This window comes from Lacerta agilis, chromosome 8 (assembly GCF_009819535.1).
Source record: "Lacerta agilis isolate rLacAgi1 chromosome 8, rLacAgi1.pri, whole genome shotgun sequence".
Classification (NCBI taxonomy): domain Eukaryota; kingdom Metazoa; phylum Chordata; class Lepidosauria; order Squamata; family Lacertidae; genus Lacerta; species Lacerta agilis.
The window spans coordinates 16,424,323-16,442,379 of NC_046319.1; the positions used below are offsets into that span (position 1 = coordinate 16,424,323).

At 47.7% G+C, this 18,057-nt stretch overlaps 1 protein-coding gene across 5 annotated transcripts in view; it reads right to left on the reverse strand.

The window, feature by feature from the left end:
* ACAP3 (ArfGAP with coiled-coil, ankyrin repeat and PH domains 3) overlaps positions 1 to 18,057 on the reverse strand; it is a 135,589-nt gene that overhangs the window by 64,007 nt on the left and 53,525 nt on the right. For all 5 annotated transcript variants that reach the window (XM_033156309.1, XM_033156310.1, XM_033156312.1 and 2 more), the window contains exons 2-5: positions 16,204 to 16,261; positions 14,853 to 14,972; positions 11,988 to 12,041; positions 1,468 to 1,526 (exon numbers count right to left, since the gene is read on the reverse strand). In XM_033156309.1, the coding sequence (XP_033012200.1) occupies positions 1,468 to 1,526; positions 11,988 to 12,041; positions 14,853 to 14,972; positions 16,204 to 16,261 (291 nt within the window). The remainder of the gene's footprint in view (positions 1 to 1,467; positions 1,527 to 11,987; positions 12,042 to 14,852; positions 14,973 to 16,203; positions 16,262 to 18,057) is intronic.

An 18,057-nucleotide genomic window follows, 5' to 3' on the forward strand; every position in this document is an offset into this window, starting at 1 on the left:
GAACACAGGAAGTTGACCTGTTCTGAATACACCCAGCTCAGTACCGTCTACACTGACTGGTAGCGCTTCTCGTCCCAACCCTACCTATTGAACCTGAGACCTTCTGCATAAGGTGTCAGCAGGTCTTGCTCGTGCACTTCCAAGGACATCTTTGCAATCATAAGGACTACAAACCTGCCCATTCAGGAACATAGGAGGCTGCGATATACAGCTGTTGGGTCCATCTAGCTCAATAGCATCTACAGCGACTGGCTGCAGCTGTCCAGGGTTTCACAAGGGGGACATTCCCAGCCCTACCACGAGATGCCAGAGATTGAACCTGGGGCCTTCTGCATGCAGAGCGGATGCTCCACAGCTGAGCTGCACCCCTTCCCCTGCTGTAAAAGGCTTCCTTATACTATTGGTCCATGTAGGTCAATAGTGTCTACACTGACTGGCAGAAGCTCTCTGGGGTTTCAGGCAGGAGTTCTTCCCATCCCTACCTGGAGATGCTGGGGAATGCACCCAGGTCCTTCTGCATGCAAAATCAGATGCTCTGCTACTAAGCCATTGCCATTCTCCTTTCCCACCGATGAAAATAAGGGTAATTATGTCGACGGTCAGTGTTTGAGCTTCCCTGCCGTACACATTGCTCTTCCGTGCTTGCTATATACAGCGGTACCTCGGCTTTCGAACGTAATCCGTTCCGGAAGACCATTCGAGTTCTGAAACATTCCAAAACCGAAAACGCAATAGCCGACAGCTAGGCCTCAGGATCTTGCATTCAGAGGAAACTGCGTGGCATGTTCGACTTCCGAGGCGTGTTCGAAAACCAAAGCATTTACTTCCGGGTTTGCGGCGTTCAAAAACAAAAATGCTTGTCAACGGAGACGTTCAAAAAACCGAGATACCACTGTATATGGTAAGGTGATCATACCACTTTACTTAAAAAAGCAAAAGGATATTTAAGATTGCATCCTGCTCAGAGTAGATCCGTTGACATGATTAACTAGGTCTACTCATTTCAGTGGGTATACTCTGGAGCAAGATGAAGTTGGATATAGGCCCCTCCCCACACTCACACATGAAAGATCTGCAACCAAACATTGCAGAACAGAAGACTCCTGTTCAGGATTCCAGACATCCCTTTCTTCCACACACCTAGTTTTGCGATTCTCCTCTGCAGCCATCAGTTCTCCTTCTGTGACCAGGCAGCAGGCTCAATGCTTGTTGGACTGGGGTACTTTGTTTTTAGTGGGGCTTCCCCCGCTCCCCTTAAGAATTGCGTTCCTAAAGACTGATGTGCTTCTGTAATTCTTGGGGGACCCCCCCCCCACTTCGCAGCCCATCCTTACAACCATCCTAACGGATCTTCCAGTTGATCTCACCTGGTTATTATCAATGGCATGTGCTGTGATCCACTATGACAGATTCAACCGTCCCCTCCATCAACACACACACACACACACACACACAACAGATACTCACTCTTTCACGAAGTTGTGCAACTGTTGCCGGACAGACCTCTGAGCCTGGTCGAAAAGGATCTAAGGCAGAGGAAAGAGGAAGCAGGGAAGAGAAAGAAAGTAAGAATATGTGAAGAAAACTCACTTAATCGAAGACCTTAAATGTTACCAGACAGCACAGGGGGAGCAGAGGTGCTGCTGAGAGTGGTGTTCTTCTAGGGATTGCCCCAGAAACGCTTCCCAATAGGATAAAACCATCTTTAAGACCATAAAACGAGCCCTGCTGAATCAGGCCAAAATTCTGCATCCTGCTCTGAAGAGAGAGCAGAACTTGAGCACAATAGCACCACTTCTCCTGGCTGCTGGATCAGGCCAAAGGCCCACCTAGTCCAGCATCCTGGTCTCACAATGGCCAACCAGATGCCTCTGAAAAGACTGCCAACAGCACCTGTGAGTCCAAAATCGCTCTATCCACTTGTGACCCCCCGAAACTAGTGTTCAGAAGCAGGCTGCCAGCTAGTGCGGTTTATTTTATTACAGTATTTTTTTAAAAAGGAAGTGCTCGCATCTTGATAGAAGTGCCATGGGTGTCGGCACAAAATGGCTACCAAGGACAGCCAAAGAAAAGCGGCAACAGTACTTCATCAGTACCATCACACACAAAACAGCAAATTCAATTGAATTTCTCTCCCATTGCAAAGCAAAGTTTCATTTTAGAAGGGGTTTTTTTTTTTTTAGGCAATAAAACTGGTTCTCAAAGGGTGTGGTGAATGTCACACTGGTTTGGCAGGAGAGGGTGGCAAGTGTGGCAGGATGATTCAAAGACCATCAAAGAAACATTTAAACATCTCAGTGTAGTGTAGTATCAATGTTGCTGTTTTTTTTAATTTTTTTTTGCAGAATATGGATAGATATCTTTTCAAAATGGGAGCAAGAGCGTCAAGCAATACCGAGGACAATCCTAGTTGTAGTTTGTCATTATGCTTTGGGCATGATTCATGTTCTTATGTAGATGCATTGTTTTTATACTTTCTGCATGTCCCATGATCATATTCTAATGTAGTTTTGTTCTATGCTATAAATCAAGCACTGCTAGGAGTTGCTTCATTTTGTTTTCCAATGTATTTCTTATTAAAAATTCGGTGTAGCACGAGCAAATTTTTATTCTGAAAGTGTGACCTGGAGAAAAAAGTTTGAGAACCACTGCAATAAAATAACACTTTTTTAAAACCATTGCTTTCTTTTTAAAAATAAACACCCCAAAACCTGTTGTGTTCTGCTCAGGAAAAGCAGCAAGGCTATAAGGCTGGACCACGGACAGCTCCCAGCGATCCACTTGCTCTGAAAGAGATTGGGAGCAGACAAGAGGCCTTTTATACCTCCTCCAGGCTCCACCCCCTTGAGAGAACTTAAAGGGTCTTAAAGGGCCAGTCCTCTGGCCTGAAGATGGACACACAACCTCATACCTGGTGCTCTCCTTGAGCCTCTGGACTGGTGATGTGTGATAGGAGGCCAAGATACCCCCTCCTCCAATGAACACCCGTGTCCCCAATTACTCCCTCCCACTCGGGTCTTCTTGAGAGGCACTTCAGCTGCCAAATGTTTTGGGCAGAACCCCTTCCCAAATATTTTGAACAAGGTCTGTCTATATTTGAATTCCTCATTTCTACCAGTAGAGGGCACCATCCTCTCATGCTCCAACTTCTACTGGCGCCATATGAAGAAAAGGAGGCTGCCCCCTTTTGTCAGGCAAAACTGACAAAGCCATTTGCATAGAAATATCGAACCAATAAGCGTTTAGCTAGAACTATATAATAAAACAGCCAAGACCAGCATCAAGGAGTTTGGGACAGGAACATATGAAGAGCCCGGTGGCTGGATCAGGCCCATGACCCCTCTAGTCCAGCCTCCTGTTCTCCCATCGTTCAACCCGACGCCTGTGGGAATCGTGGAATCAGGAACTGAGTGCAACAGCAAATAGCACACAGAGGACTGGATGGGATAGAGGGAAGGAGTATTTCAACTGAATGAAACTCTAAGGGTGGTACTTAACTAACTTTTTACTCAGAGTAAAGGTAAAGGACCCCTGACAGTTAAGTCCAGTCGCAGACGACTCTGGGGTTGTGGCACTCATCTCGCTTTACAGGCAGAGGAAGTTTTTTTGGGTCATGTGGCCGGCATGACTAGACCGCTTCTGGCGCAACGGAATACCGAAACCAGAGCAGCGCACGGAAACGCCATTTACCTTCCTGCTGGAGCGGTACCTATTTATCTACTTGCACTTTTTGGCGTGCTTTCGAACTGCTAGGTTGGCAGGAGCTGGGACCGAGCAACGGGAGCTCACCCCGTCGCGGGGATTCGAACCGCTGACCTTCTGATCGGCAGGCCCAAGAGGCTCAGTGGTTTAGACCACAGTGCCACCCACGTCCCTTATTTACTCAGAGTAGACCACTGAAACTGATGACCATGGGGCTGTTTAGAGCCATTGATTTCAATAGGTATACACTGAGTAAAACTTAGTTAAACACACCCCTTGGAAACAAAAAATCAGCTCTTTTCTCATAAGCTGCAATATTGAATTGACTACTGGCCAATATCTTGTGGAGAGGATTTGCAGAGGGCTCCTCCATTTATTTATTTTTTAAAAAATCAAATTAAATTGATTGGATTTTTTAAAAAAGAGCTCAGCTTACTATTTTTATTTTTTTTAAGTCTGATTTCTAACTACACAGTCGTTTTCTGGGCTTCCGATCCATGCTTGGAAGGGTTTGTATGAAATAAAAAGTTTCCAGAAAGTCTGTCTCGCCTTCCCACCCATCTCTCAGCCCCAAAGAAGTCATCAAGATTCCAGGATGTGACTCACTCAATGCCGGTCACTTTGGATGGAGATTTTCCTCCCGGATCAGGGTCTAATCCTTAAAACTTCCTAGTTGCAAAGCTAGCCCAGCCACAGAGGCGAGCTAAGCAGGAGTCTGGGGTGCCAAAATTCCGGGGGTGCATCTCTCAACAAAATGTGGGGAGGCAAAGAGATTTCTCCCCCCCCCCATTGTTTCCTTTCCTTTCCTGAATTCCGTGGAGATTCCTGTGCATGCACCATTTGCCACATCTTTTCATACGTCCCCCCCCCCAATATTGATCCACTTGTCGTATCAGCGGTCTTCCTCTCGTTGTTCGACCAACATGCAGGAGAGCAGGACGCATCTAAGTGGCAGAACATCTGCTTTGCGTGCAGAAGGTCTCAGGTTCAATCCCTGGCTTATCCAGGTAGGGTTGGGAATGACCCCTGCCTGAAACGCTAGCGAACCGCTGCCAGTCAGTGAAGACAATACTGATCTAGATGCGCTTTATAACACAGCTTTCTGTGTTCTTAAAACAATGCACAGGAAGAACATTTGTGCCAACTCTGAAATACAGCCACATCAAGATCTGCCCACCCTGCATTCCATCCATGAGCAGCTGTGCACTGATGATTTGTTCTAAAATACAGGTGGATTTTCATATAATAATAATAATAATAATAATAATAATAATAATAATAATAATAATGTGTTACTTATACCCCACCCATCTGGCCCAGCCACTCTGGGCAGCTCCCAACTGAATATTAAAAACACAATACAACATCAAACATAAGAAACTTCCCTAAACAGGGCTGCCTTCAGATGTCTTCTGAAAAGTCAGATAGTTGTTTATTTCCTTGGCATCTGATGGGAGGGCGTTCCACAGGGTGGGCACTACTACCAAGAAGGCCCTCCGCCTGGTTCCCTGTAATCTCACTTCTCGCAATGAGGGAACCGCCAGAAGGCCCTCGGCATGTACTAACATGGAAATGAACTTTTGACTGGAAACATGAGAAATTGCCAGGTTCACCCATCACTTCCTACCAGCCATTGAAGGAAACGGCTCCTTTGGGAAAATCAGGGACATTTTGCAGCAGGGCTTGCAAGGAAAAGAGTTGGCCAGCCAGAGAGGAGATAGCAGTTCCACTTTGCCGTTTAATGGCTCAGAGGAAAAATCCATGAGCTACTGCACCGATGCGATCCCTAATGCCATTCCATTGCTGTGTTACCCTAAGCGCAGCAGCCTGAAACAGTAAAGACTATCGATCCGTAACTGGCAGAGACTTTAATAGCTGGGAGCAAGACCACTGACTACTCTGGCTTTTTGCAGGGCTGCTTCCCAAAACCTCAATGCCTGCATTTCTCTCCTGGGTTTTGGACTTCCAAATGGCCCAGTCTCATTTCTGAAGCAGGAGCAAGGCACGTTTGAATCTCCCAAAGTTCTCTGGGTGCCTTCGCTAACCTGGTGCCTTCCTGATGTTCTGGACCACAACTCCCACCAGCCCCAGGGAGCTGTAGTCTGAAACAGCTGGAGGTCGGTGAAGGCTTTTTCTTGGAGATGCTAGAGGAATTCATTCTTAGAAAGGAGCATGTAGATAACATCCTAACGCTGAGTCTATCTCTGAGGTACAGTATTTCCTGCAAAGATAAAAGGCGCGAGTCCTCATGATTGTAAATAAAGGGCTGGTTTAAATAAACAGATAGGAAACTTTGTCTGGATAGCTCAATTGGTTAGAGCGTGGTGTTAATAACGCCAAGGCTGCAGGTTCAATCCTCATATGGGACAGCTGCATTTTATTCCTGCGTTGCAGGGGTTTGAGATGATCTTACGGGTCCCTTCCAACTCTACAATTCTACGAAACTGCCTTAAACCAACTCAAACTACTGGTCTGTCTAGCTCAGCGTTGCCTACTGGGCGCTCCAGAGTCTCATGCAGGAATATTTCCCACCCCTAACTGACGATGCTGAGGATTGACCCTGGGAACTTCTGCATGCAAAGCAAGTGCACTATGGCCCCTCTTCACAAATCCCTACACGAAATGACTTCTGGGACTAAATGTGTGGGCTCAGAAACTAGCCCGTAAATCCTAAGGATTGGAAGCCGGGAAAATGCACTCCCGGCAGAAGGAAAACAAGCCTTTGAAATAGAGTGTGACTTATGCCACCTTTTTTTTTTTGCCAGGGTAGGCTGCCAGGTCACGTGACCGAGCTGAACAGATTTGGGATCCAGCATAAGTCACCCCGCCTTGCTTGGTTTCTCCCACGTAATGCCCATTTGGGGGGTACTTAGGCTGCCACAGAAGACGGTGCTTCTCTGCGATTATACTGAAAGGTCAAATGCTCGTGTGTCGCACACCCAGAGTGAGCACTGCTTGCAGCCTCACGACTCCCTCTGCCTTTACACAGGGAGCAGGGGATGAGCCAACGTGCTAAATTCCACCCACACCCACACCGCATGCACACACAAGAGTGGGGATGACGACGACAAAGCAGAGAAACAGAAAAACCACTAAAAATAACTTTCCTCCCCCCTCCAGATTGCTCCAGGCTTCGCCGCCCAGCAGAAAGATGTTTGAGTCAATCTACAGACATTCCCCGGAGACAGATCTGCGCGCATGAGAGCGCAGGACCCTGTGTGGAGCAGCATGCCCTTGGGAAAGGAGAGTTGCAAGCAGCGGCAGTTTTGTGTATTTTTCATTTGGCGTGGAAGGCAGAAGCAGGTGCTTTTATGAAAAAGAGCTGCAGTTCCCAAAGTGTGCAGTACTCCCCACCACCATGGGGGGGCAGTGGCATTACCTTGGGGGGGGGAGCTGCTAAGAGGCAAGTGGGTGGCAGGGGGTACCCTAAGAGGCTTCAAAAAGCTGGTATCGCCGGACCAAGTTCATCAGCTTTGTCAAAATAATTAAACTAAATCGTTTCACTTGGATTCCGAATAAGTGTGCAATTAATTGTTACAGTTTTGAATTTTACTGCGTTGTTATCTTCCTCAGTGGGTTGTGTAAAACCGCTCTTCTGAATAATACTTTTTAAACCAGTGGTTCTCAAAGGGTGTGGCACGCGCCACATTGATGTGGCAGGAGAGGATGGCAAGTAGAAGAAGAAGAAGAAAAGTTTGGATTTGATATCCCGCTTTTCACTACCCGAAGGAGTCTCAAAGCGGCTAACATTCTCCTTTCCCTTCCTCCCCCACAACAAACACTCTGTGAGGTGAGTGGGGCTGAGAGACTTCAGAGAAGTGTGACTAGCCCAAGGTCACCCAGCAGCTGCATGTGGAGGAGCGGAGACGCGAACCCGGTTCCCCAGATTACGAGTCTACCGGTCTTAACCACTACACCACACTGGCTGCAGGAAGGTTCAATGGCAATCAAAGAAGCATTAAAACATTTCAGTATAGTATAGTATTAAAAAATGTTTTCATTTGCAGGATATGCAAGAGGTTTGTTTATAATTACTACCCGGTTGTCTTGTGATCATATTATAAAGTAGTTGTGCTCTATGTTATAAATCAAGCACTGGTGGTTGTTTCTTCTTGCTTTCCAATGTATTTCTTAGCAATAAAGAATTCGGTGTGGCGTGTGCAAATTTCTATTCTGAAGGTGTGGCCCAGAGAAAGAAGTTTGAGAACATTCAGCAAACGCTGAAACCTGCGTTGCAGGTTTGGGAGCACTCAGGGGAGGGTACACAAAGTGTTGCACACTGGTCCGTCTAACCTTTTTCAAGAGAGCCTCTGGACACTCTCCTTAGAGAGACTCGCCTGGCACCCAACCTGCCAGCCTTTCAGCAAAAAAGCAAAAAGCTTTTCAGGCTCCAGCGACAGGGAGCCTTCGTCCTGGTGACCAGAGGCAGAGATGGGTACAGTCACAGATGCAAATCTCACCTTTGTACAAGCAGGCTAGTTTCTAAACACAGCCCTCTATGTCCTCCATCCAGGCAAGCAGGAAGAGGCATGATCAGAACTAAAGGTTGTTTTCCAGCTAGCCACAAAAAACCGCAAAGGAGAGTTCAGAGCAGGGCTGGGGAGGGGTGTGGCCTGAGGAGAGGGGGCGTGGCCTGGGAAGAGTCCTGAGGCTCAGGGAGAGAGGTCCACAATGCCTCATTTGATTCCCCCAGGCCTGCTGTTGTTCCCCATCCCTGTCATATGCTAACAACTGGTGCTGAACTGAAAAATACCCCCACCCCACCCCGTGTTTCCCTCCCAACCATCAGTAACAGGAAAATAAATTGCATTTGGAAATTATCTGCTGAAAATCTGGGGGAGGACAGATTTCGGCACGGTGCTACCAACAACTTTTCAAAAAATAATAGAAGCTATCCCCCGCAAATGCCAATCCAACGCCCTGCGAGTATTTTAAGCTTGCTGCTCAGCAGGAGATGCACAAACTTGAAAGCTGAACGAACTGAAGGGTGTTTGGGCTGTGTGTGTATGACCTAGATTTTTTTTTCTACACCGTCTCTTGTCTCTCTCCATTAAGGGAGGGCATCTAGTTTTAGAATCACAGCTAACTGCGCCCAGATGTGGTGCATTTCAAAGGATATAGAGGCTGCTAAGAAGATCTACAACAGGGGCGGGGAACCTTTTCCAGCCCAGGGGCCGCATTCCCTTCTGGGCAGCCTTCCAAGGGCCGCATGCCAGTGGTGGGCGGGGCCGGGGGCTAAAGTGGGTGGAGCAACAAGTGTACATCTCACCACACCCCTCCTAGACAAGCTAGAGCAGGGGTCAGCAAACTTTTTCAGCAGGGGGCTGGTCCACTGACCCTCAGACCTTGTGGGGGGCCGGACTATATTTTTTTGGGGGGGAAATGAATGAATTCCTATGCCCCACAAAAAACCCAGAGGTGCATTTTAAATAAAAGAGCACATTCTACTCATGTAGAAACACCAGGCAGGCCCCGCAAATAACCCAGAGATGCATTTTAAATAAAAGGACACATTCTACATGTAAAAACATGCTGATTCCCAGACCGTCCGCAGGCCAGATTTAGAAGGTGATTGGACCGGATCCGGCCCCTGGGCCTTAGTTTGCCTACCCATAAAGCTAGAGGCATTAGCAGAGTTCCTGGAAACATTCCAACCAGGCAAAAAAAAAAACCTGTAGTCTAAAACAGGACAGGTGAGGAGTGTGGCCTAGGGATAATTGTGTGGGCCAGATAGAGACACATGGAGGGCCGCATTAGGCCCCCAGGCCTCCCCCTCCGACCTACAAGGACCTGTCCTTAGATATATTTAACAATGGATGGCCCCCTTCTCAATGCTCGGCTTTACTTGGTGCAATCTCTGCACCTAATGGACAGTGTGGTGAAGTGGTTAGAGATTTGACAAGGGAGACTCTGGTTCAAACCCTGTCTCAGCCACTGACCTTGGGTCAGTCAGCTTAACCTACCTCGCAGGGCTGTTGTGAGGATAAAATGAGTAACTGAGGATGATGTATATGTTGCCTTGAACTCCTTGCAGGAAAGGGAGGATCTAAAAGCAGCAAGCAAATGAATGAAATCTTATCAGCACAATCAGGACCTGCGCTTCCTGTTTTAATTGCTGTGTTGTTTTACTGTTCTTGCCTATTGCATATTCTAATAACTAATGCTTATATTTTAATTGCCTGTGCAACTGGATAGAATCCTGTTTTGGGCATTAAGTGGCATATTAAATAATTAAGACTAAAAACTGATTAATATTTACTGAGGCCAAGTCCATACCACTACCTGTTTCTCCTTTGGTGGCAGTGAAAAGTATCATATATCCCCCCCCTCCCGAAAACCTACAAGAAGTCGCTTGCAGCTCAGAATGGCCCTCACCTACACTCAGTGGCATCATCCTCACTCGACACCACACATACACACGACTGTGCATGCATCTTCAGTCTGGCAGGAGGAGCGGGCTGCAAATTATAGCATAGGCACTATGGGTGGGGTCTTGCCCTCCTCCATCCCCCTCTCCCAATAAACGTTCTTCTCCAGGGTCTGCCCCATGACATCACCAGTGTCCTCATCCTCCCCCACCCCACCCCAATAACATCACCAGGTCTCCAGTCTGGGAGTTGCTCCTGACCTGTCAACCCTACCTAAGAGAATTCACCCAATATTTTCTCTTCGCATTGATCATTTTCAAATGCATATATTCCTTTCCTCATTCACCGATAGAGAATCCCCAGGGGAGCAGGGGGCGGGGGGAGAGATTTGGACGCTGATTTTACAGCCCTGAGGACTTTCTCCCGGCGACTGATTTCCCCCCCCAAAAAAAAAAAATTCAAAACATGGAGCGGAAACGCAGCCTGCACAATCCCTGACCTGCTGCAGCTGGGCGGGAGAGAAAACCTTTCCTTATTTCAAAGCCCCCTCGCCCCACTCCAAAAGAGTGGCAGCCGTCCTGTGCCGTCCACTCCCTCTGTCTGGAGTTACTCTGCAGACACAGTTCCTGGCTTGCTGAAGAGCTAACTCAGCAGCTTATGTGGAACGCTCTGGCTAGAGGGATGGGTGAACTCAGATCACAGCAACAGCAGTCAGGAAGGACTATATAAATGCTATTATTAATGAGCATCGAATGAGAGCAGTATTTGAGGAAGGAGTGGGGGAATCTCAAAGCTGGTGGGGGGTTCAAATGCAGCCCTCCAGACCTCTCCAGCTGGCCCTGGGGACCCTCCCCAGGCCACACCCTTCCTTCCTAGGCCATGCCCTTCTGCTTACCACTCCTCCTCAAGTGTTTTTGCCTGGGATAGAACAAAAAAAGGTGCTCCAGCCCTGAGCTGTGACCCTTTCCCTTAAATATTAGGAACACAGGAAGCTGCCTCACACTGAGCTGGTCCAATGTGCTCGGTATTGCCCACACTGGCTGGCAGCAGCTGTCTGGGTTTTCGGGCAAGATTCTATCTCCCTTCCTTACCCAGCCCTACCCGGACTTCTCGCATGCAAAACGGATGCTCTACCACTGAGCTACAGCCACTCCCCTTAAGACAGGGACATAGAAAGCTACCTTATACCAAGTCAGACCGTTGGTCCACCTACCCCAGCATTGTCTACACTGGCTGGCAGCTGTTCTCTAGGGTTTCGGACAGAGAGTCTCTCCCAACCCTACCTGGAGATGGTGGGGATTGAACCTGAGACCTTTGGCATGCAAAGCAGATGCTCTGTCACTGAGCTATGGGCAACTCCTCCAGCACATATCTGCACTGCCTACAATCCTGAGCTGGACACTCCTGCCCCAAGACCAAAGGTCCCCACACTAGCAGTCTGGGTTCCTGTCCAGCTCTCAAGTGCCACCACCCCATCTCCTCCATAGCCACAGGAACAGAGGAGACAATGAGCCAGGCAAGAACGCCAGAGCTGCCCCACCCAAGTGCCCTGCTAGTTGTTGTTGCACCTCAAGTCCTGCTTGGGGGCTTCCCAGAGGGATCTTGTTGGCCACTGTTGGAATATGATATTGTGCTAAAAGGGCCTTTGACCTGATCCAGCAGAGTTCATCTTATGTCCTTAAGAGACAGTGCTCCTTGGAGCTTCCTGGACACTGGAGATTCTGTGCTGTCCCCTGTTGGAGGCAGGACACTGTTGGAGAGATCAGCCTTGATCTCAATCAGCAAGGCAGCTCAGTTGCAACCTTCAGGTGTCTTAATGGCACTGCGTGTGCAAGGCTTTTATAATGTTTACGAAACATCACTTAATGCAGCCACAGCCGCACCGCACCAAGGAACTCGTGGCAGGATGTGACTTACCATGTGGTAGTTGACCATTTCCTGCAGGCTGTCTCCAAACTTGTTCAGGCATTCCTGCAGAAGGAAGAGAGGCATGGCAGTGAGAGAAGAAAAGAGGCCTGAAAGGGAGAGTGGGGGGGGGGTGGACATAGATGTAAACAGACACACACCCCTTAATTTAGCTCCAGTCTCAACAAGCACCACTCTCCTCATCCCTCTGTCCACGTGCTCATCCTTCACTTCCTGGGTCACCTGCGGTCAACCTCACCCCCCTATCAAACTTGGCCACTTGCGGGGGGTGGGGGTGGATAGAGGAGATAAGGGTTGGGTCTGCAGGCCAGACCCACTTCCTCACTCCTAGATCACAAGACGAAGATCCTCATATCTACATTGTCTTGAGCTCTTTGGGAGACTGGCTGGATGTGATGGTGAACCCCAATTTTCTGTGGTGAGATTTCTACAAGCGCTCTGTGCACAGGGCAAAGAGTACCCCACTTTTCAAATAACATAGTGCTTCCTTGGGCAAAATGAACAGGCAAATCCATCCTAATGTTCTCAGAGGTGCAGCTCAGAACCAGTGATGCGCACGTCTGTGCCTTTCACTTTCTCATTCTTCCAGTCAAGTTCAGTTCCCAACACTGCCACATACATATCAGCATTGCAGTGCATATTTCTCCTAATATACACACATTTGTGTGCAATTTTGACTATAAAACACAATTTTGCAAAAACCATTTTGCCCAATAGTGTCCAATGTTTGCATCTCTCTCTCCTTCTCTCACTCTCTCTCACACACAAATATATGTGTGTGTGTGAACAATTTACTCCAATTATATGTGTTTTTGTACACAATGCTTGCCTGGGGTTATTTTGCCTAATCTACACATTTGCAAAGCATGTTTCTCCTAATATTTTCATTTTCCCTAATACAATGTATATGTAATGAGATTTTTGCTCATATGCACTTCTATGCAAGCTTTACCCCAGTTACGTGCATTTTTTGTATGCATGACTTGGCCAGAGCACTGAATTGCAAAAACTGGAAAAGTGCGGATTTTGAAGGATTGCTATCTTTCAGCTCTCGTATTGTTTTGGCCTGTGCAAATCAGATGGGTCCGCCTTTAAATGCAATATGAATTGAAATTCTGCCCACCCCCAATTCGTGTTATGAACTCAAGAGGCTTCTCCCAGTCCTTCTGATCCGTTTCCCAAAGGTACTGCCTCGACTCCTGTTCAGTTCCCTCTGCAACGACTTATCCTCCCTCTTCCCAAATAGCGGATGTTCGCTGACCTACTTCAGATACATCATCTCTGCTTTCTGGCTTTTCAGAAAGAGATGCGATTCCTTGAGGCATCCAACTCCTCAGATATTTTTAGCTTGATGTGTGTGTGTGAGAGAGTGTGTGTGTTGCTTAAGCTTGAGTTACCAGATCCAAACAGCTTTATGCATTTACCCTTTTTTTTGCAAAAATACAGAAAATGGTGGGTTTGTGCCTGCAATTGCAGGAAGGATAATTTTTGCACGGGTCTGATTTGGTGCTTTAATTTGCAAAAACAAAAAACAAAAGAAAAAAAACCCACACAAACCCACAGTGTTCCTCTGGAAATGCTGAAATTCTCAGCTCTCAAATACTCAAGATTGACCTTGCTCAGAAATTGTTGTCACTGCCGCATTGTTGTGCAAATGTCACATGTATCTAATTTTCAACCCCTCCTCCGGGAACACTAATTCAATGGCTGAATCTGCTTCCCTGCATTAGATTTTACAAATAGATAGGAAGCTGCCTTATCCAGAATCAGAACATGGGCACATCTGATCAGCAGTGGCTCTCCAGGGTTGCAGGCAGGCATCATTCAAAGCAGTACCAAATGTGGGTGGACTGTGGCTTGCTGTGGATGGTGGTGGTTGTAGCACAACAATGTATGAGGAACCAAAGGTGAAGAACACTGGCAGGCAATGACTCTCTGGCGTTTCAGACAGGGATTTCTCCCTGTCCTACCTGAAAATGCCAGAGACTGAATCTCATTCAGTCTACCACCAGGTGCTCTGCCTCCTATTGCTCACATAAGCACAGTGGTTCCTAAACCATTGCCCACTTGGTTCCATAACTTCAGTATTTTACCAGGTAGGGCATGGTTGGTGACAGTGAGAAATAAAGTGGTGGCACAGGGATCAATAGACGGGGAAACGTCCGGGGACCCCGTGTGATCGCCACAGTGCCCCCTACCCTACCCTATAAAAAGCATTATTAAGAACAGCAGTTTGCACAACCCACTGAGGAAGATGGCAAAACCATAAAATCCAAAACAGTAACAATTAATTTCACATTTATTCGAAATCCAGTGAAAACTATTTAGTTCAATGAATTTAACAAAATGGTTGAACTTGATCCAGTGATACCAGCTTTTCCAAGTCTGATAGATTTGGGGTTTTGTTTGCTTTTTTTACGCCTTCCTGTCACCCCCTTGCCTCTGAGCACAATCCTAGGTAATCTCATTGGCCACCCAGGGGCAATCCTGCCCACTTTGCTAACTACTGCATTAGTAGATTAGTAGAGTTTGCCCGCCCAGGCCCACCCATGGTATTTTGCTGCCTGAGGCAGTGCAGCAAATGTCACACCCACCCACACCCATACCCACACACCAGGTTTAAGGTGTCCAGTCTAAGCCACTTCCTCTCCCTGTCAGTAAGAATAGAGCAATAATAAATCACGCTCTTTCACGATGCCTAAAATCAGCCTCTCGAGGTGGCTGCCTCCCTCTCCCTAAGGGTAGGACCGGCTCTAATGGCTCAGTGCTGAGAGGGCAGGCACCCTGTGCACCTCACCCTTCAGCTCCTCATATATCTGGAGTTTGGTGGGGCAGTGCTGCATGCCATCTGCTTACCGAGATCATTTCGTCCTTCTTGCACTGCTGTGAAAGGTCCCGGACCCCTCCGACAAAATGCTTGTTGGTGATGAGGTAGGCCTTCCCGGCATCTATCATATTACTGCATAGCTTTACCAGCTGAGAAGGAAAGAAGTGTGGGACAAGGGGCATCAGTCAGAAATGGGCAAAACAATAACTGGCGTCTGAGTTTGCTTTTCCGCCCTCTTCCTTCCCTGTCTCTTTTCCCCCACGTGTCGTGCCTTTTTAGATTGCCTACCCGTGAGCAGGGACTGTCTTGTTTTAAACTGGCTACACACAAGTCGGTCTGGGAGCCTTATTGGCAGAATGACGTAGCGCAAATGCTGCAAATAAGTAAACAGAGGGCAAGGAGAGTTGCCCAAGGCCGAGAAGTAGGTGCAAGTCAGAGCCGGCACACAGAATAACCTTTGGCTGCGCCACTCATGTTCCCTCCGTTTCTGTCATCTGGCAGGGCCGAGAAATGGGTGCTGGCAAACGTCTCCGAGCTGCTGCATCCGATTCCAGGGAACGAAAAAAGAAAAAACCAAAAAAAGATGCAGCTGCCGGCCACATCTGGCTCCCAGATGGACACACCAGCGTGGCTTGGACGAAGCCTCTGGAAGCGAAAGGGAGGCGGATTCTGCAACGTGGCAGTTTCTGCAACGCTGTTCGGTCCCCACACACAGCACACCAAGCTGCATGCCGTTTGCTGTGAGCAGATGCTTTGGGAGGAATTCTACCCAACCGAGCCCTACTCAGAGGAGGCCCACTGAAATTAAAGGACCCAAGTGAGTCAAGCTCATTAACGTCAGTGGGTCCAGGGCTAGCGTTAGATGCAACCCCAGTGCCTTTGGGAAGGGGGCGCATGCAGCTGGGAAACCCCTGAAATAATATTAGAAACGTAACAGAATGTAGGGAAATCTAGCACAACAGCCTAAAGAAGCAAAAATGAGGCCATCCAGAGATGCAGCACTAGGGCGGAAAAAAACACACACAAAAAACACAACATAAGCTTCAAAACAACTGAGATACAGGCCACAGTCACATAAAGCGCTATGGTGCCACTTGAAACAGTCATGGCTTCCCCACAAAGAATCCTGGGAGGATCTGTAGTTTGTTAAGGGTGCTGAGATTTGTTAGGAGACCCAGAGCTAAAATTCCCAGTGGTTTAACAGTCAATCCCTCTTCACAGGCCCTTCACGGACTCCCAACTCCTCCCAGCATGGGCCAATGGTCAGGCAGGAATGGGAGTTGGAGTCCAGAAGCATCTCGAGGGTCACATATTTGTTAACCGCCTTGCCACTGGATTTGTCTTCCTCTGTGTGTGTTTGTGTGAGTTCCACCAACTTACCTTGTCAAGCTTGGCTTCTATTTCCACAACATCCGTTTCCACCTCATCTATGGTCGCCCTGCAAGAAGGGAGACAGAGGCATCAGCTATTGCTTGAGACTGCATGAGATTCAGTGCATACCCTCCAACATGCTGCAGAGGAAAATCAGACGTGCGTCTTTCGGGGCTGCACCCCCCCCACCCCAAAGTTTTGTCAGCGCACTGGGCAGACAGCAGCGCGCTGATTGGTGGCTGAGGGGCGTGAAGGGGGACAGACATAAATATAAGGAAAGGTGTAGAGTGACAATGCAACCTAAACTTCTGGTAAACAATGAAGACTCCAAAATAGAAAATTCTTTTCAGTAGCACCTTAGAGACCAACTGTGTTTGTTCTTGGTATGAGCTTTCGTGTGCATGCACACTTCTTCAGAATGAAGACTCCAAATAACTATGGTGCTAAATGGCACCATTCCAGCTCTTAGCCACTCGATGATGGACACACACACACGTTCTCCAAGGCACACTTTTGCGCTGAGAGAGTGGATATCCAATTTTTTTATGTGAGACCGGAAGTGCTAGCAGCGCTTCAGTCTACATTCTTCCATATCTCTATAGGGGAGGAGGAAGAGCTGGAAGTGGAACTTGTTGCGTTCCCACTATGAGGTGGGCAAGCATCAGGGGGAGGCAGGCAGGCGGGTGGGCAAAGAGGCAAGGGAGCCAAAAAGAGACATCTCAAGATCCAATCAGAAGCTGGGACTGCTCCTGTAATTCCAGGATGTGCCGGTCAAATCAGAACAGTTGACAAGTATATGACTATCAGGCCCAAAGCCAGGAAGGCTGAAAGCAGAGGCACATGGAGACAGGTCCAAACGATGACCCATTTCTCCAACTTCTGAATACCTTACAGAATCATAGTGTTGGAAAGGACATCAAAAATCAGCTCCCTCTACCAGTTCAGGAAAGCCACGGATACTGGTGGGCATCCAGCCTCTGCTTAAATCTCTAACACAACCAGTCTTTTCCTGACATGAACAGTTTGCACCATCAGGAAGATCTTCCTAATGGCGGCTAGTTGTCGTGGCTTGTTGGGGAGCATGAAAACTCTTCTCCTAAAACACAGGGCAACAACCCTTAACTAGCAAGCAAGGTTGAGATCTATATTCGGCTAATAGCATCGTCACCGCCATCTCTCTATTTAAACATTTTAGAACCATTTTGTTATGTATTGTCCACCCACAGCTTAATACATTTTGTGACAATTAAACATTAATTAAAAAAGCAATGCAGGCTCAGCAGCAAACGCAAGGCCCAGAAGTCGAGATTCCAAAATACACCCTCCTCCTCCTCCTCCTCCTCCTCCTCCTCCTCTAGCATCTATGGCTGCCAAATCCTGAATGGCGCATGGAGCTCATGACAGGGAGAAGAAACAAACCTCGATGATCCCAGGTTCAGGTGTAATGAGAAGGCAAAGCTTCCTGATAAGGTTCTGAGAGCCAAAATTATCAGGATGAAGAGGGTGGTGATTTTATTATTTTGTGAATATTATTTAATTAATTGCCTTCCATACATGTCCCAAATGTACGTGCTCAATATAATTAAATCAAGCTGTTCCAAGCATCAACCCCAAGGAAGGTCGATCCCCACATCACTCAGCCCACAGAGCTTCGCAACCGACCAGAGAACCAACGCATCACTGCGGCACACCAGCCTTCAAGATGTTGCTGCACTACAACTCCCATTCGCCCCAGAATGGGAGTTCTAGTTCAGGAACATCCTGAGGTTCCCCACACCTACTGAACAATATGCTAAAGTTGCTGCAGAACACCAATCCACACACTTGATAGCGTCAGAACAACCCTCCCCAAAACGATTCAGA